The sequence below is a fragment of the Scleropages formosus genome, chromosome 5, assembly GCF_900964775.1.
Source record: "Scleropages formosus chromosome 5, fSclFor1.1, whole genome shotgun sequence".
NCBI lineage: Eukaryota > Metazoa > Chordata > Actinopteri > Osteoglossiformes > Osteoglossidae > Scleropages > Scleropages formosus.
This window is the reverse complement of record NC_041810.1, coordinates 30691695-30710846: the sequence shown is the minus strand read 5'-3', so window position 1 is coordinate 30710846 and position 19152 is coordinate 30691695. Positions and strand designations below refer to the sequence as shown.

Below are 19152 nucleotides of genomic sequence, written 5' to 3'. Positions count from 1 at the left end.
TTTCTTCTGATTTAATATACATGATGCACAGGGGCATGGCAGGTGCAAGAAGTTTGCTGGTATGAGGAGTGACTGGCAGTACAGTGTCTTGGAGAAATGAAAAATGTGTGCAAAACAGAATGCCAGTGCCATTGTGTGTGAGTGTTTTTTTTTGTTTGTTTGTGTTTTTTTTTTTAATGTTCAATAAACAATGATTTTATGCCATCACATTGAATTTGGTGTTATGTAATTGCTTGAATTGAAATTTGTAAGCCTTCCCTTGTCAGTGTGGTTATTACATGATTGTAATATAATCTGAAATGCTTCTGCAGGCCGACGTATCTCTTGTTAGCCTCATGGTTGCTGCTTCCATCAGCTGAGCTATTGCTTTCTTCTTGCTCTCCTGACACTTGGAACTTACCATCATCTTAAGGGCATTTCTGGATGGAAGGATGTCAATTAAATCTTGGAAGTTTCTGAATAAAATTTCTGAAGGCTTTATATTCCGTATTAAAAAAGTGTCTCTGCCCATTCCTAAAACCCAACTCATCTCACACGTCCTTGTGTCCTCCATTAACGTCATCAAATCTTACCAAGAAAGGTTCCCACAGTTGCTACCAAGATGAAGGGTTCTAAGACATGGACCTTCACCATCCTCAGGGTCATTCCTCCAAGACGAAGGAGTGCAGCTGGATACAGGAAGCCAGGCTCACAGTAATAATTCAGTTCAAAGAAAGCACTCTGGGGAATGAGGCTAGATATTTCAGAAAGCTGAGCCTTACACAGGCGTTATACAAATTTTTCAAGCGTTTGAGGGTGTGACAGATGGGGGAACACAAATATATTCTTGTACTTTTAATGTTGGTGAATTGGGCCAGTGAGGGTGCGGTGGCACAACAGGTTTGGCCTGTGCCTGCTTCCTGGTGGGTCTGGGATTTGAGTCCTGCTTGGGGTGCCTTGCGAGGGACTGGCATCCTGTCCTGGGTGTGTGTGTGTGTGTGTGTGTGTGTGTGTGTGTATTGGGTCAAAATCTTCTGATCCCAGATCATCAGCTGGCACTTCGTTCGCCTGAAAAGCAGTAAAACATCTGAAACCTTTTAGAACAGTTACGTGACACAATACGTGTCATTTTGATACAAGCTTCGAAGCACATTTCCAAACGCTGTTGTGCACAACTGAATCAAAGTAGTTCAGAGTCCGCATTTCGAGCCGGATACTGCTGAGTATTTTAGATGGTCGAACTGCACTGTGACAGGAAAAGACGAGAACATTCCCTTTTCAGTTCCTGATAAGTTAAAACCATTGAAAGAGAAAGTGAAAGCTCACTTTGACCGAAGTCAGTATTTCGTACAAGAAAGCCTTAATTCTTCAAAACAAAACAAGATGCTAACAACAGTGCTCTTTTTCTTTCTAACCTTCTCACTGGAAACAGGTAATACATATTACATTGACATTTCACATTTGTGAGGCTGTTGTAGCAAACCGTGCACATCGTAGCAGCAGTAAATTGTTTTCCCTCTGTTTTGGAGTGTGTGTGTGTGTGTGTGTGTGTGTGTAATGTGTTAATCCATAAAGACCTTTTCAAAGTCCTATAATTTCAGCTTGTCCTCAGAAGTTTGATTCTTTATAAAAAATAGACAAATACCTTTAGTGTTATAACAAACCTACAGTATTTGCAACACACAGAGGCATGACTAGCAAAAATGTGATCTATGTAAATACAGATGTAAGAAACCCACACAAATGTGCTCAGCTCAGTCTTTGTGATATAGATACACACACACACACACACACACACACACACACACACATTGACTGAAACTGGAGCCTAACCCAGTGACACAGGGTGCACACCCAGGATGGGACACCAGGCTGTCACAAGGCACCCCAAACAGGACTCAAACCCCAGACCCACCCAAGAGCAGGCACAGGCCAAACATGCTGCACCACCACACCCCCCCATTATATATATGTATAATATCTACAGTGTATATAAATTGCCTCTGTGTGTGTGTGTGTGGCTCCCTTGCAATGGTCTTGCATCCCATCCAGGGTGTGCCTTAGCTAGCTATGCACACTGTACATTTGGGATAGGCTTCAGACCACCACAACCCTAACTTGGACATGTGGTTTACAATAGTGAGTGAATGGGTTTTGTACATGTCAATATAGCAAATATAAAAATGTTACTGTAATTAGTTATTTCACATTATCAGTAAATTAAGCTCATTTTTGACTGCAATGTGTGTCATTCCAGAGCTGAGTGCTGCAGTCAGTTCTGTTGATCGGTTTGTGCTGAAAGGAAAGTCTATTAATCTCGCAGTGGAAGGACTACAAACAGAGAATGTCCGGAGACTTTCATGGAAAGTAAACTCAACGCTTATACTGGAGTACGACCTGAAGGAAAAGAAAGAGACGTACTTTGGCAGTTTTGAGCAGAAGACAAATTTTAACCCCACAGACTACTCTCTGTACATTAAGAACCTGATGGAGGCAGACAGTGGTCTCTACTCTGCTCAAATTCTTGACAATAATAGAAAATCCACCTATCACACCAAGTATAACTTACATGTCCAGGGTAAGTTGGATTTTTGCAACCTGATCATTTGTGTCTCTTACGGCTGGTAATGTCATCAGTGAGGACGGTTCTGATATGTTCCATCTGGCTGGTTCTGTGCTGTTTCACAGAAGCTGTACCCAAACCCATCCTAAATCTGATGTTACTCCATCTCAACTCCTCTGGAACAGTTTGCAATGTGTCAGTGAACTGCTCAGTTGGACACAACTGGGTCTCCTGCACCTGTGATCAGGACCAGTGTAAACATGTGGAACTCCAGTCAGATGTGAACATCAGTGTTACTGCTAACAAGGGTACCATCACCTGTACAGGCAGCAATCTGGTCAGCAGTGAAACCCAATCAGAAGTGATGGAACCTCTATGTAAGGGTTTGCTGATAAGTGTTTCAAACTGTTATTATGATCACATGATTGTGGTTTAGTGTTTTACAGTGACTGGAGTAACTCTCAGAGCACAAAGCATGATTTATACTTTGTAAAAACAGTGTTTATGTACTGTATGTAGTAACAACCTAGGAATATTGTTTTTAGCTTAAAAACTTTATCTTCTGTCCTTTCTATGAGTTGCACAGAACATACTCACTACAAAAAATCATACAGTTCAAAATCTAATAAGACTTCTCCTTCCGTTAGCGTAATGCACTTTTCTGTATCGTTTTTGTATTGCTCTTTGAGATGTACATCTGTTTTGAATGAATGTAATTTCACTTTGCCAAATAATATGCAATATGTTCATGCCAACAAATATTAAAGTTTAGATCTTCTTCTCAGCGCTTGCTCACCAGACAGCTCATGGTTGAAATGAGTGAGATATGAGCTGTATTTCTATGTACTACTTTACTGAAATTTATATATGAAGAGCAGTGCTGCCAGTTTAACAGTCTGCAGTTTATTCCTTATAGGTTTACATGCCTTTCCAGTGGTACATTCTGGATTCTCTTGGTGTATATTGAAGATGGTGCTGTTCTCTCTGGGTTTAGCCATAATGATAACAGCCGTCATCTTTACCCACTGCAGAAAGTGATTCGGCAGGTCAGTGCAGCTCTTCAAAGTACTCCCAAAATATTCATAATTTGACAATCTTGGTCACAGCTCTCATAGAAAGGTAGAAAATTCTTTTCTGATACTCTATGAATATTTATGAACTGATGACCTTACAGCTTTATGTTTAAAATAAGTTTAAATAATGTGTTACGTGAAACATGCAGAATGGTATTTAACAGAAACCACTCAGAAATGTATTCTGTATCTGGGTGGCACAGTAGGTAGCAGTCTCAATGCCTGGTTGTGTGTTCAGACATGTGTTTGAATCTAGTTTATTCTGTGTGGAGTCAGCATGTTTTCCCTGTGTTCACATGTGTAGGTTTTCTCCGGGTGCTCTTAAAACAGGTCTTTGGACTGTGTGAGGAAACCAGAGCACCCTGAGAAAAGCTACACATGTGAACACAGGGAACACATGCCAACATGCCTTGCCATCTAAGCAGGCCTCAAACCTACTTTCAGTCGCACAACCTGACACTATGAGGCCCCAGTGCTACCTGCTGTGCCAGGGCTACCCTTCAAAGAAGAAATGAAGTAATGAAGTTGTAGTAATAAAGATGAAATAGCCCACAGTGTATTGTTTTGAGGCTAAATTTCAGCACTGCTCTGTTAACTATGCAATATTAAACTGTTTTCACATGTTTTCCCTCCTATTTTCTATCCAGTCAATCCATACAATGTGGTGAAGGCAAGAACAAATTTCCTTCAAGAGCTTCTCTGGCCTAAGATCCAAACAACATCACAATCTTCGACCTCATGTCTTCTGACAGTTCCTCCCGCAGAGGCTCTGAAATTCCACAAATTTTGCCATCCACCACAATGTGGCAAAATAAACTTAATCTCTTCATCCAGACTGTAAAATCTCTAATGTTCTTCAAGAAAGCTCCCAAACATTACCTTTGTAAAGTGTACTTTAACCTGCAGCACAGGGAAGTTACTCTTGTTTTTTTATTTGCTTAATTCTTTTTATTAGCAGTTACATTGTATTAGGTGCCATTGCATTAACATGCAATTAAACTATACTTGTCATTTGTGTGGCTGTATTTGATATTTCTCTTTTGTTTGAATGAACTTGTTTTTTTCATAGGGGGTGTGGTGGTGCAAGGCCAGGTCCTGCTCTCTGGTGGGTCTGGGGTTTGAGCCCTGCTTGGGGTGCCCTGCAGTGGACTGGCGTCTTGCCCTGGGTGTGCCCCGCGCCACCAGGCTATGCTCCTGCTTGTCATGACCATGACAGACTGTGTGTGTGTGTGTGTGTGTGTGTGTGTGTGTGTGTGTGTGTGTGTGTGTGTGTGTGTGTGTGTGTGTGTGTCTTTTCCATCAAGTAAGTAAATGTTACAAAATAATATAAAGCCAAAGAAGACAACTGCTGCTGTCTGGTGGAATAATGGAGGAGACAATAAAGATGCATATTCTTTAAATGCATAACTCCATCTACTTTCCAAAGTACTGAATTTGTTTAGATCAATTTGTACTGTATTTTGGCAATTGATAAAGTCATGCATGAATCTTCTTAAAAGTTGTTGAACAATGTAAGTTTACTGACATTTTCAGTACCCTTTCCTAACTGCAATGTGTTTAGATTAATTTAGTTAAAGCTTTACATATATTTGCCTTTTCAATAGATCCATACATTCCTGCTTTTTTCATTAAGGAAACGTGCTTATGTATTATTTTACACTGTGATGTTTAATGGAAAATGTGGCACAACACAACCGTCAGCTAAATTAATAAATGTAAATGTAACACAGAAGCAAGACTCAAAATCACAAACCATGAATAAATAATGATTAATTTCAAAGAAACTGTGCTCCCTGTATATTTAGTTTTTTACTGAAATCTTATTAGGTAGGTTGTGTAGGTATGTTAATGTGCAAAACTGCTGAATACAAGCTTTATTCATCTGCAATAATCCTGGAATAATTCTAGATATTCTAAAGGCAGATCCTGAATACTGCTTCTTGTATTTTGTTCAGACATGCGTTTCGATATTAACTTATAATTGACTTTTGCCACATTAGAAGTATCAAATATATAATATGCGGATGTGTGAAAATAAATACAAGACAGAGAATTTTTTTTTTTATTACATTGTCTACAAATATAAAATTTTGACAGAGTTCAGCCTTAACCCCTCAATAGACCTTGAAGGACCTATGCTTAATTGCTACGGGTTTCCCCCGGCGCAGGTGCGGCCTGGGCCCAGGGCGGTTCGGATGGTCCCTATGGAAGGCAGAAACCAGATCAGGGTCTAGGATGTCCTGGGCACGTACCCAACATTGTTTTTCGGCACCGTACCCCTCCCAATCCACCAGGTACTGGAGACCACCTGCCCGACAACGGGAGTCTAGCAAAGCCCCTACCGTATAGACGAGATCGAGGGGGCGGCGGCGTGTTGAGAGAGGGCTGATGCAGGGAAGCTGCGCAAGGTTTAAGAAAAGAGGCATGGAAAGTGGGGTGCACTCGTAAATGAGAGGGAACTTGCAACCGATAGAAAACAGGAGTGACACGGCAAAGAATCTTGTATGGTCCTAAATATCTGGGGCTGAGTTTTTTTGTCATATAAGCTCCCCAAAGGCCTCTGGTGGAGAGCCAAACCCGTTGCCCAGGCACAAAGGAAAGTGGACGTCTGCGACGATTAGCCTGTCGTTTCATCCAGACCTGAGTGCGTTTAAAATGTTCTTGTACCGACCTCCATACCTCTACACTAGCCTGGTACCACACTTCCACAGTTGGAACATCGCTGGAGCTGGGATTCCAAGGAAATAGTGGTGGCTGGTATCCTAATACGCACTGGAATGGGGAGCGACCTGTGGAGGTGTGAGAGAGGGCATTGTGCGCATACTCAGCCCAAGGCAAGTAGCACACCCAGTGTTGTGGTTTTTCAGTGGTCTAAATGTGGAGGAAGCGGGTGATGTCCTGTTGAATCCTTTCCACCTGCCCTTTTGCTTGCAGGTGATATCCCGAAGTCAAGCTTACCATTACTCCCAACTTGTGTCAAAAGCCTTTCCACAGCCTGGAGGTGAATTGGGGTCCGTGGTCTGACACGATGCCTTCCGGCAAGCCGAAGAGCCGGAAGACGTAGAGAAACAAGAGCTCGGCAGTCTCTAGGGCTGTTGGAAGCTTGGCGAGGGGAATCAACCGACAGGCTTTGGAAAATCTATCAACAACAGTCATTATGACCGTCTTACCGTCAGATACGGGGAGATCAACAAGGAAGTCCAAAGCTATGTGTGACCAGGGACGATTAGGCACGAGTAGGGGTTCCAGGAGTCCCGCCGGTTTTTGGGTAGAAGACTTGACCTGGGCACACACCTGACATGCCCAAACGTAGTCTTGAACAACTTCCGGTAGTGACAGACAGCAGGAATGCTTCTGGAGTAAGGCCTGGGTTTTGCTAAACCCAGGGTGACCGGCGGCAGGATGATCATGCGCTCACTGTAAAATCGTAGTTCTCAACCCCGGGGGAACATACTGCTTGCCGGTGGGCTTCTCTGGAGGTTCAGGCTCGTTGGCCTGGGCTTGGGCCAGGTCGTCACTGAAGTCCCAATGCACCGGGGCTACGAGGCAAGTCCGGGGTAAGATGTACTCAGGGTCTTGTTCAAGGGACTCCCACTCGTGGATACGTAATAGGGCGCCTGCCTTCGTATTCTTGCTGCCAGAACGATAGGTTACAGTAATGTGGAATCTAGTGAAAAAGAGGGCCCACCTGGCTTGTCGGGGGTTGAGTTGTTTTGCTGTCTGGAGATATTCTAGGTTCTTGTGGTCCGTGAGGATGACGAAAGGATGCCTAGCCTCCTCCAGCCAGTGCCTCCATTCCTCTAGGGCTGTTTTCATGGCAATGAGCTCACGATTCCCGATGTCGTAGTTCCTCTCAGCTGGGGACATCTTCTTTGAAAAGAAGGCGCAAGGGTGCAGTTTAGACGGATTTTGCTGGCGTTGAGGCAATATTGCACCTACCCCTGTCTCTGAGGCACCAAATTCCACCACAAATGGGAGGTTGGGATCAGGATGTAGGCGAATAGGAGCATTATTAAACCATTGTTTTAGGGCATCGAAAGCATTTTGGGCCTACTCTGTCCAGTTGAGTCTAGACCTCTTGGAGGAGATTAGGGCAGTCAAAGGGGCAGCCAAGGTACTAAAGAACCGAATGAATTGGCGATAAAAGTTGGCAAAGCCTAGAAAACGCTGTAGAGCTGTAACTGTTGTTGGCTGTGGCCATTGGAGGACCGCTCTTACTTTTTGAGGATCCATGGCTACTCTGTCCGGACTGAGAACATATCCTAGGAACGATACCTGCCTCTGGTGAAACAGACACTTTTCCCCTTTGACGTACAGACAATGCCTGAGCAGTCGTTGGATGACCTCTTGGACTAAGGAGACATGTCCATTCATGGAGGAGGTATAGATTAAAATATCATCAAAGTAGCGAGAACCCCGTGGTTGATGAGGTCCCCAGGGACATGGTTCACGAAGTCATGGAACACACTGGGGGCATTAGCGAGGCCAAAAGGCATGACAAGGTATTCGTAATGACTGAGGGCGGTGCTAAAGGTGGTCTTCCATTCACCCCTCTCTCGTATCCTTATCAGATTGTACGCACTGCGTAGGTCTAACTTAGTGAACCATTGTGCTCGGTTGACTAGCTCTAGGGCTGCTGTGATTGAAGGCAATGGATAAGGGTACTTCACTGTGATCCGGTTAAGCCCCCGATAATCTATACAGGGGCGAAGGTCCCCATCCTTCTTCTCGACAAAGAAGAACCCCGCAGCAGCAGGGGAGGTGGATGGCCGGATGATTCCTGCCTTGAGGGCCTCCGAGATGTACTGCTGCATGGCCTGTTGTTCAGGTATGGAAAGAGGGTAGAGCTTACCCCGGGGAGGTGTTGTCCCTGGGAGGAGGTCAATCGCGCAGTCCCAGGGTCGGTGCGGTGGCAGCACTGCGGCCTGATCTTTACTGAATGCTTTGGCTAGTTCCTAGTATTCAGGGGGAATTTCCATCTGTGGAGGAGACGCAGCACTCTCCACGGTTGTGGCCCGGCAGGGGAGCTGCAAACAGGATTTCCCGCAACGTGACCCCCACGTAAGCAGTTCCCCAGTGCTCCACCTAAACACCAGATCATGTTTAGACAACCAAGGATAGCCTAGGATTATAGGCGTCTCAGGAGCAGATATCAGGTAGAATTGAACGGTTTCTATGGTGACATACTCCCACCCCCAGCTGAAGGGGTGTTGTCTGGGTGTCCACAAACCCCCATCCCAAGGGTTGCCCATCCAGGGCACTTACCCGTAGCCTAGTCGCACACCGAACGGTGGGTACCTGGTGCGTCTTTGCGAAGGTAGTGTTGATGAAACTCCCGGCCACCCCGGAGTCCACCAAAGCTTGAACGGCCACAGAGTGTTCGCCCCAGGAGAGCACCACGGGCACAGTGAGGTGGTCACTTTGGAGCATCCCACTCACCTGAGGCTCAGGACGGATGGAACAGGAAACACGACAATGACCAGGATTACCACAATACAAACACAGGTGATCGCGGAACCGGCACTGTCGCTCGGCTGGAGAGAGTCGTCCCTGCCTGAGAGGCAGGGATTCAGTCACTTGTAGGGGTTTGATAGAGGATTCGGAAGCAGAGTCCAGTGCAGGCTCCCTTCCGCGGGCGAGGTTGTTAAGGGCGAGTGCAGCCTCGATATACTGGTCGAGCGTTCACTTCTCACCCCGGAACACCAACTCACATCGTAGTTTGGGCTGCAGTCCCCGACAGAAACAGACCAGGAGGACGTTCCGATCCCACCCGCTTTTTTCTGCTAGGATCCTAAATTCCAGTGCAAACTCAGCAGCAGGACGGACACTTTGGGTCAGGTTGAAGAGGCGCTCACTGGCTGTCAGGTCAGAACCAGAAATCCCAAAGACTGAGCGGAAGTGGGCTTTGAAGTCCTCATAGGAGAGTTGGGAACAGCGCCCCCGTGCGGTCATAGCCCAGTCTAATGCTCAGTCAGTCAGGAGGGAAATCATGTATACAATACAGCTGAGATCAGTGCAGTACACTTGGGGCAAACTAAAGAACATGAGTTCACACTGCAGCAGAAATCCCTCACAGCAAGTCGGAGTGCCACCATACCTGGCAGACGGGGCCAGACAGGCAAGAGAGGAACTGCTCGTGTGCTCTTAACAAGGCGTCCTGCGCTGCAAACGAGCGCTGGAGGTGCTCTGAATCCGCTGGGTCCAATAGTGAGGTGGAACCTTCTGTTACGGGTTTCCCCCAGCGTGGGTGCATCGGACCCAAGTGCGGAGCACAGAAAGACTGTTCATGGGGCGATCCAGAAGACATGGTCAGATAAACAGGCAAGCGGTCACCGAGGTGCGAACGGAATCCAAAGGGGCAAATCCAAGAATCGTAATCCAGGAAACTGGCTAGAGGTAGCGGCAAACCAGAAAGTCGGCGGCAAGGAGCAAGGAGCAGGGCGAGGAGAAAGGAGCAGGGAGCAGGGCGAGGAGCAGGGAGCAGGGCAAGGAGCAAGGAGCAAGGAGCAAGGAGCAGGGTGAGTGAGTCAGGAGGCTAAACATGGTTTTGCATTGTGCTGTGCTCCACACTCCCCTCTTATACCTGTGCTTAATGATTCGTGGTAGGTGTTCCCTGTTGCGCAGCCGTGGGGGGCGTGACATTAATATGACAGTGTCAAGCAGGAAAATAATGGTTTACAACAGGTTTTTATTCTAACTGAACAGTATCACAAGCATATAAATTCCAAATTAGTGGCACATAAAGGGACAATCATTTACATTTACCAGACACTTTTCTTCAAAGTAGATTCAATGATTAACTAATGTTTTCCTGATGTCATCCATGGTCATCCAAGGTGACTATTCCAGATACACTACACTAAACTTTGTACACTTGTTTTTAAAGAACAGTTTTTTGCTCTTCATTAATCCAGACACAATAATAATGTAAATGCAGTCTCAAGACCTTCCATTCTATACCTTAAAATAGGTAACATTCTCTGTATTACAATCAAAGGTGTCTCACATCAGTACCAGGGAAACAAATTTAATATTCTACTAGTACTATTTAGTTTCACTGCTTTTTCTAGAACCCAGTTTGAATTTTGAACCTCCAGAATCTGCAGCATTTTAAGTTTCAGCTGGAGCTGAGGTTTTTTTGTTGCCGATCCCCTTCCTGACATCAACCGTTACCACCCTGGCTTTGATACCAGTTCTGAATTACCAGTTTCTGATGTTATGGGCAATTAGGATCACCAATTCACTTGAAACACATGTCTTTGGACCATGGGAGAAAACCCATGTGAACATGGGGAGAACATACAAACTCACACACACAAACTGAACAAGGTTAGAACCCAATTTCTCTCTTTCTCTGTAAACACCTTTAACAATAAAGCATAGCTCACCTTTATAAGACATGACAAAATATAATAACTAAAATTAATACAAAACCATGGTGTCCTGATAGGGCCATAAACCCTGTACTGTCATTCCACCTTTGACCAACAGAATCAAGTCCATTACAGGGTCGCAAAAGACATTCTCCAAAAAAAACATGTCTTTGGAATATGGGAGAACATGCAAACTCCATACAAACTGGGATGGATTCGAATCCAGTATCACTCAGACGGTCCAGGTGCGGTGAGAGCTACCTGCTGCCCTACCATTCAACCTACTAAACTGCACTCTGTGTCACAGTTGATATGCTTTAAACCCTTACATCAAGTTAGGAGGTCCAGGTCATTTTTTCACCATACTGTATATAGTAATATCACCATCGTGGCTTGGAGGTACTGTAGCGTTGGACCCTTGGTTATTTCTCTGCATCACAGTGCAGTACACAGTTTGATCAGTCTCTTGGTTGACATTTAGAGGGCAGTGTGTGCTTGGGTTCTCCGGAGTGGAGTATATAGTGTTTTGCTCAGTTCCGATGTTCTGCAGCACATAAATTACAAACACACAATTACATCATAAAGCACATAAGTATGATCTGATACAGATACAAAAAACTATTTCTTAAGCTCTGTTATGATGCACTTACAGCACAGACACTGTATTCTATAATAGATCATTTATAAAGACATCATTATATCAGGTGTAAATATGACACATCATTCCACTGCACCTAAAGACATATTTACATCATTATACTGCTAAGTGTGACACAACAATCTATGGAATCAGTGTATATTGTATGTCAGTATGCTCTTAAATATGCATGAAGGGTCTTCCTGTAAAATTTGTTTTAGGTACATTTTGAGAATATGTATCAATTCAACACAGACTTTTCTAACTGTTTTTGTTTTAAGTTTGGGAAAGAACTGAGAAATGGTTGTAAAACAGAAGATTGCAAGTGAGTGAGCACCAGTTACAGTACTTCCAAAAGTATTTTTGCTTTTACACATGTTGGAAGACATGACACATGCTGGAAATAAGCAAACTGCAACAAAAGAGGGAAATAAATTTGTTCTTTCAACGTCCAGTGGACCAGAGCCTGTCCTGGGATCCATGGGGCACAAGGCAGGGTACACTAGGGCCAGGACCCCAGTTCATCATGGATGATCTCACTCACATATTCACTCCCACAATGAGGGCAATTTAGAATCACCAGTTCACCTGAAACAGATCTTTGGACTGTGGGGGAAACCATATAGACCAAGGACAGAACATTTAAACTACACACAGACTGAGCCCAATTAGAACCCATGTCTGAATCCACAGTCCAGGAGTTGTGACGCACCAGTGGTCTCATCTCCAGAAGAGATAAAGTGAATACAGTATTATTAATAACAGTGTCCAGTTTGACTAATTTCTGTGATTTAGGCAGAGACATGTCTCAGGTCAGTTAGAGACTCTAAATTGTACTTTGTGTGTAACAGTCAATCAATGTCTGTGTCATTGTGGAGTAGGCAGATTCCTATCCAAGGTATACCCTGTCTCACACGCCATTCTTCTGAGACAGGCTCTAGACCAACACTAAGCTGCATTGAACAAACAGTTATTGATAACGGTTGGATGGATTGTACAGCTCACATAATGAACATGTATCTGTTTGTGAAAAAATATTATCTAAAATATTGATCAAAATATTGTTAGCTGGTGGGTGGTACCATCCTGGCAGGGGAAGGGTTGTACTGACAGTTGACTGATAGCTCCCCATAGCCAACCACTAGTTCAAACCGAACAATGATGACCAGCTGCTCCCCATTAAGAGAGAAACATTAAAGCAGCTGGTCTGAAGACAAAGGAGACCATTTGGTGGGTGTGGGATGGAGGTTCCCTTCCCTTTTTGGCTTTATTTGTGTGTTTTAGGTTTAGGTTTTTGTGTTTTCTCTAAACATAAAGTGGCAATGTCCCCTTCATATTTTAATAATACCCCCTTTTTTGGGATCAACCTACTGTCCTGGCCATGTCACTGCCAGCTATAGCATGCACACATTCTAACTTTTGTCTATGTGTGTCTGCAAGTAAATACAGAGCTACAAAAAATGTTAAATAGCAATTTCAAAGTCAAGAGTGTTACCTGTGATACAGAATGGCTTGAAGACCTCATGGATCTTCTAACCAGCGATATGACACATATTAATACAACCCCGAAAACTGCCAAAACGGATGCAATGATACCCATGAATGCAGAGGAACCTGTAAGGGGGGATTGAACACCTGCAAATAAAACAGAAGTTATGTGTATCGAAAGGGTCCAACATCTAGATTGGAATCATTAGTGACAGTTCTCAGAGCCATGTAATTAAAGGAATTTTAAGTCATTACGTTCTAACATTTTTAACAATTATAGCTCAGTGACATTCAGTGTTTATTCTATGGACGAATAAAAGAATAATTTGAATTTGTTAGAGTGCTGTAAAGCAAATATCAAAACACAGAGCTCAAGAACAAACCCTTACATAGAGGTTCCATCGCTTTTGACTGGTTTGCACTGCTGACCAGATTGCTGCCTGTACAGGTGATGGTACCCTTGTTAGCAGTAACACTGATGTTCACATCTGACTGGAGTTCCACATGTTTACACTGGTCCTGATCACAGGTGCAGGAGACCCAGCTGTGTCCAACTGAGCAGTTCACTGACACATTGCAAACTGTTCCAGAGGAGTTGAGATGGAGTAACATCAGATTTAGGATGGGTTTGGGTACAGCTTCTGTGAAACAGCACAGAACCACATGGAACATATCAGAACCGTCCTCACCGATCACATTACCAGCCGTAAGAGACACAAATGATCAGGTCGCAAAAACCCAACTTACCCTGGACATGTAAGTTATACTTGGTGTGATCAGTGCGTCCCCCAGAATTGTCCATAATTTCAACAGAGTAGAGACCACTGTCTGCCTCCGTCAGGTTCTTAATGTACAGAGAGTAGTCTGTGGGGTTAAACTTTGTCTTCTGCTTAAAACTGCCGAAGTACTTCTTTTTCTTTTCCTCCAGGTCGTACTCCAGTATAATCGTTGAGTTTACTTTCCATGAAAGTCTGTTGACATTCTCTGTTTGTAGTCCTTCCACTGTGAGATTAATAGACTTTCCTTTCAGCGCAAACTGATCAACAGAACTGACTGCAGCACTCAGCTCTGGAGAGACACACAAGTGAACATGTACATTTTTTTCAATAAGAAAGGATTATTACTTATTAATATCATACACATGTCTACAACTGCTTGTCCCGAGTGGGGTCATGGCAAACCGAAACCTAACCCAGGAACACAGGGTGCAAGTGGACACACCCAGGAAGGGATGCAAGTCCATCGCAGGGCACCTAAGGCAGGACTCGAACCCCAGCCCTACCACACAACATGCCCTGGCCAAACCCACTCTGCCACCACATCCCCAGATCAATATTATACACAATATTAATATTACGAATAATAAACTGCATATTATAGTGCAACACAGAGAAGGACTATACAAACTATGTGTAGTATACTAAACAAATACTGGAAAATACTGATGCTGATGTCAAAGAAGAGTACAAGATATTTTAGATTATTCATTACAGTACAAAATATACAGTATATTTTGCATGTTGTACATATGTTATGGTTCCACAGTGAATCAAATACAGTGGAAACACAAGACAATAACAAAGGCATTTTAATTACTGTAGAAAACATGCAGTCCTGTCCATAAAGTATCTGTATTTTCTTTAAAAAGATATTTTTAATAAACCACGATATTTTTCAGATAAAACATTAAAAGTGAACTTTGCTTTGCATGACTTTTGATTTCAAGTGAAAATGCATCCTCTATCTCGTGTTCGGCACGTGTTGGGAGGTTGTCAGTGTCTTACAGTGAAACATGGTCATAAATGCAAGGTGTTTTACAGTTGGGACCATGTGTGCTGGCTTCTGCCACAAATCAAACTATGGCTAAAGCTAAGAGGTACTGATGCTACCCTCCACAGGTACATTAGGACCACTTAGAACAATAGATCATGAGGCTCAACAGCACACAAGTTGTACAAGTTCTAGAGGAGCAGGATGTCATCATAGATGTTGGACCCTTCAGGGAATCATGTTATACACACTACCAAAGAGCACCAGACAGACTGGACACATAGCTTTCTGTGGGTTGAAGGCGTTTTTTTTTTTTTCCAGGAAGTATGCTTGTTTCAGACTCTGAACATTGCCAAACAAGCAGGATGTAATTTGCAGTAGCTTTCTTGCATACACACCGGATGTGACATTTTCACAGCACGATAAAGACAAAGACAGGCAGCAACAGTGCTATTTCAAAAACGTGTATTCTCAGATCTTCCTTGTCTGTAACACTTGGTCTATAAACGTTTTTACGCCACACTCAGCAACACAGGAGGTGGCTTTGACTGCTATTAGTGAGAATAGTCATTCATCAAAAATCTTGCACAAATATCTGGTCATATCGGGTTCTGTTTGTTCTACATCTATGGTCTTTCTCTGCCATATCTATACCAGGATTTCTTTTTCATTCACTTGATGTGTTGTAAAGTAAGGATCGATGGTTCTCCAAGTGGTAAGAGTCATTTGGAGACTCATAACCCGATATTGTTGCTTTGTGGAGACTGTTTTCAGTTAAAGTCTTCACTTTCAATGATATCTTGTTATGCCCACTGGAGTGTTATTTTGTTTTCTCTTTTTCGTCTCCCTTCTTCCTTACATGGATTTGGAGTGACAACTGTCCATCATTGTCAATCCAGAAGAGCTGGATTTGCTAAACCAGAAAGGCAGGATTTCCCTCAAGTTCAAAAGCAACCTCCTGGAGGCCTTTTGGAGAGCTTGGATGTTGAATAACAAAATTATTTCTCTAATTTTCACAGTGCTGTCTTCCCATTTGACTTCTTACTGTTACTTTGATATTTTTGTTTCTTTCTTTGTTCGTATACTGTCTGTACGCCTGTTTAGTTTGTTCATAGGGCTTTAGATAGTATAACGGAACACTTTGTTTTGGGTTTTGACCCCTTTTTGTTTCCGGGCTTTGAGTTTCACAGTTCTTTGTCTTATATACTTCGCATTCTGTTCATCTTTGCAAGGTTGTCTTGTTGCCTCTTTTTTCTTGTCTGCTTTGATTATTGTCTCTTTCACATGAGCATTATACACACACACACGATTTGTCATCCTGTCAATTCATAACCCATAACTTCATACAAAAACTTTTTCTTATACCCTTCTACAGCCCTAGCTAGCCTTGGGGTAATATTATCTTGGTAATAATAATCCTAGATCTTTACTATAGTATCAGCTAAGGTTAGCACTTGGTAACACTGACTGAGAAAATGTTATCTAAATAAAAAAATGAGCTATCATACGCTAAAAATATGCATACACGATAAGAAATTACACTACAGTGGAAATAAAAAAGAAGCGCATCGTGTGTTATCGTATCATTCAGGATTATAAAATGGTTTATTTGTGCTTCTTTGCACAAAAAATATGCATTACTAGTAAAAACTGCAAATTATTCAAATAGCATACTTGATAGAAATTTATGATCATAAAAAAAACATTTTGATATTATTAAATACCACAATGTGTTATACATGTATGGGGGGCGCAGTGGCGCAGTGGGTTGGACTGGGTCCTGCTCTCCAGTGGGTCTGGGATTCAAGTCCTGCTTGGGGTGCCTTGCGACGGACTGGCGTCCCGTCCTGGGTGTGTCCCCTCCCCCTCCAGCCTTACGCCCTGTGTTACCGGGTAGGCTCCGGTTCCCCGCGACCCTGTATGGGACAAGCGGTTCTGAAAATGTGTATGTGTGTATGTGTGTGTTATACATGTAAACATATCTTTAACAGATAAACATTGTGGAAAAATAGACTTTTTGCTCAAAGCAAAAATTTTAAAATCAGTCTCCAACACAGATGACAGTGTCAGTTTAGTGACATTATGCTTGTATTGTTTAATACAAAGTTTGAAGGCTTATGGAATTATATATAAAAAAGTGGCTTTATGACTGAAAACTATGTATTTGTATGGGAAGCTAAGGTGAAGACAATGCTCCTATATCTCACGGTAGACACAATAACAACGGTTATTAGTTCATAATATATATGACAGTTTAAATGATCATTCAAAATTAATATTCCACCAATGAAAACATTATGAATAGACACAAAAACGAACAGAATTGTGCAAAAAAAATCATCACACTTTATCAGTATTAATGTTTCAAGATTAAGTTAATCTTTCAAGAGCCTGCCAATACCTCACTTTCAGTTTCCCATTGTTCAAGCACTAACTGATACTTACAAAGAAACAAATGTCATTGTAAAAACAAAATAGTGCTACTATACCTGTCAACACAGAGAGAGTGATCCAGGGAATGAGAAAAACGACTTTTATCATGGTATAGTTGCACTTAAGAAGGAGTTGAGCTAATGACTATAACTACGCGCAAAGCAGACTTCCTGTAGAATATATCATGTTTTCTGACTGCATAACTTAAAGTGACATCCGAAGTGAAACTGGAAGAAGGGTGTGTTTTTTTTAGTAATCTTGAAAAACCTCCACTTTTTCATTCAGTGAACATGGCCAGCAGTATCAAATATTAACCTTTTAGAACTTTATAGGTTTTTGGTAAGATATCTTACGAACAATAAAGACCACACCAAGTCTAGATCATCTGAAAAGGGTTTCAAACACTGCTAAGCTGTTTAAAGTACCAGAGGCACACGTTCATCAGTGTTTTGCTCTGCAGTTCCACCTACTGTATGCAAAAACACATTTAATGTCACTAATACATTATTTTACATTATGGAGATGTTAGACCTTTGTGACAACAGCGTAAAGGCAACATCACTCTACCGAAAAACTGCAAATACATACAGATGCAGCTGAATAGAGCACAAGGGCAAATAGTTACAGTATTCACCAAGCATGGTCTTGCAGTGTGTTCTAAGAAATTCAGAAATGGGACCAAACCTTTCAAAACTGCTAGAATTATGATGCAGGTCAAATGTTACAGTAGATTTTACATTTATATATTTACCTGATGCTTTTCTCCAAAACGGGGGGCACAGTGGGTTGGACCAGGTCCTGCTCCCTGGTGGGTCTGGGGTTTGAGTCTTGCTTGGGATGCCTTGTGGTGGACTGGCATCCTTTCTTGGGTGTGTCCCCTCCTCCCTATAGCCTTGCACCCTGTGTTGCTGGATTAGGCTCTGGCTCCCTGTGACCTTTTATGGGATGAGCGGTTTCAGATGGTGTGTGTGTGTGTGTGTGTGTGTGTGTTCTCCAAAGCCACTTACAATGTTGAGTTTTTTACAGTTATTTCCCAATTTATAAAGCTCGGTAATTTTACTTGAGTAATTTAGGGTAAGTACCTTGCTCAAGGGTACAACAGCCAGAGGTGGGGATCAAACCTGTGACCAGCTCTAACCACTACACTGCCAGCTGTCCCCTAATAATGGCCCCTTTAAATATATATCCCTATGATTTTGTCTGTTCTTTGTTGAGATTTGTCCAATTGATATCACAGTATGCACATACCTGAGCCTTTTTCAGTTTCATAAATGTGGATGGAAATTTTTAGAAGATACAAATTCAGACATTAGGCCTCTCATCGCCAGCCAAGTGTAATATTCCCGTTAGTTTTACCACATCACAGTTTGGTTATTTCATAAATTCTTCTTACAGTATTTTTGGAGTTGTGTATTTTTAGTCGGTTTCAGTTCCTTGTTTGTTGTGATCAAAACACCATTACACATATATTAAGTCTGTTTTATTTGTTTAATAGGGGGTGCGGTGGCGCAGTGGGTTGGACCGCAGTCCTGCTCTCCGGTGGGTCTGGGGTTTGAGTCCCGCTTGGGGTGCCTTGCGACGGCCTTGCGACGGACTGGCGTCCCATCCTGGGTGTGTCCCCTCCCCCTCCGGCCTTACGCCCTGTGTTGCCGGGTAGGCTCCGGTTCCCCGTGACCCCGTATGGGACAAGCGGTTCTGAAAATGTGTGTGTGTGTATTTATTTAATGTCAAAACAGGGTTACACAAATATGGCAAGTAAAATTCAAATACAACTTTAAGTGAAAAAATCTGTGAAAAACACCTGGAAACCCAATGCAATTTGTAATGCAAATGTCA

The 19152-nt window shown here is 42.9% G+C and overlaps 2 protein-coding genes across 2 annotated transcripts; one reads left to right on the top strand and one right to left on the bottom strand.

The window, feature by feature from the left end:
* Nucleotides 1–1319: 1319 nt before the first annotated feature.
* Nucleotides 1320–4660, top strand: LOC108942252 (uncharacterized). The gene is made up of 5 exons (XM_018765430.2): nucleotides 1320–1411; nucleotides 2237–2557; nucleotides 2668–2919; nucleotides 3459–3588; nucleotides 4263–4660. Exons 1-4 carry the CDS (start codon nucleotides 1363–1365, stop codon nucleotides 3578–3580), a joined length of 744 nt encoding a protein of 247 aa, XP_018620946.2. The 5' UTR covers nucleotides 1320–1362; the 3' UTR covers nucleotides 3581–3588; nucleotides 4263–4660.
* Nucleotides 4661–10913: 6253 nt separating this feature from the next.
* On the bottom strand, nucleotides 10914–17477 carry LOC114910482 (uncharacterized). The gene is made up of 4 exons (XM_029251775.1): nucleotides 17373–17477; nucleotides 13861–14181; nucleotides 13503–13754; nucleotides 10914–13260 (listed from the first exon to the last, which is right to left on the bottom strand). Exons 1-4 carry the CDS (start codon nucleotides 17422–17424, stop codon nucleotides 13049–13051), a joined length of 837 nt encoding a protein of 278 aa, XP_029107608.1. The 5' UTR covers nucleotides 17425–17477; the 3' UTR covers nucleotides 10914–13048.
* Nucleotides 17478–19152: the final 1675 nt, after the last annotated feature.

What these genes read in the sequence shown, in the direction of transcription:
- LOC108942252 (XM_018765430.2), top strand. Translation starts at nt 1,363, where the DNA reads ATGCTAACAACAGTGCTCTTTTTCTTTCTAACCTTCTCACTGGAAACA. An exon ending in AACCTTCTCACTGGAAACAG is followed by an intron (nt 1,412 to 2,236) that starts GTAATACATATT and finishes GTGTCATTCCAG; the next exon opens with AGCTGAGTGCTGCAGTCAGT. An exon ending in AGAAGTGATGGAACCTCTAT is followed by an intron (nt 2,920 to 3,458) that starts GTAAGGGTTTGC and finishes TATTCCTTATAG; the next exon opens with GTTTACATGCCTTTCCAGTG.
- LOC114910482 (XM_029251775.1), bottom strand. Translation starts at nt 17,424, where the DNA reads ATGATAAAAGTCGTTTTTCTCATTCCCTGGATCACTCTCTCTGTGTTG. An exon ending in CACTCTCTCTGTGTTGACAG is followed by an intron (nt 14,182 to 17,372) that starts GTATAGTAGCAC and finishes GTGTCTCTCCAG; the next exon opens with AGCTGAGTGCTGCAGTCAGT. An exon ending in GTATAACTTACATGTCCAGG is followed by an intron (nt 13,755 to 13,860) that starts GTAAGTTGGGTT and finishes GCTGTTTCACAG; the next exon opens with AAGCTGTACCCAAACCCATC.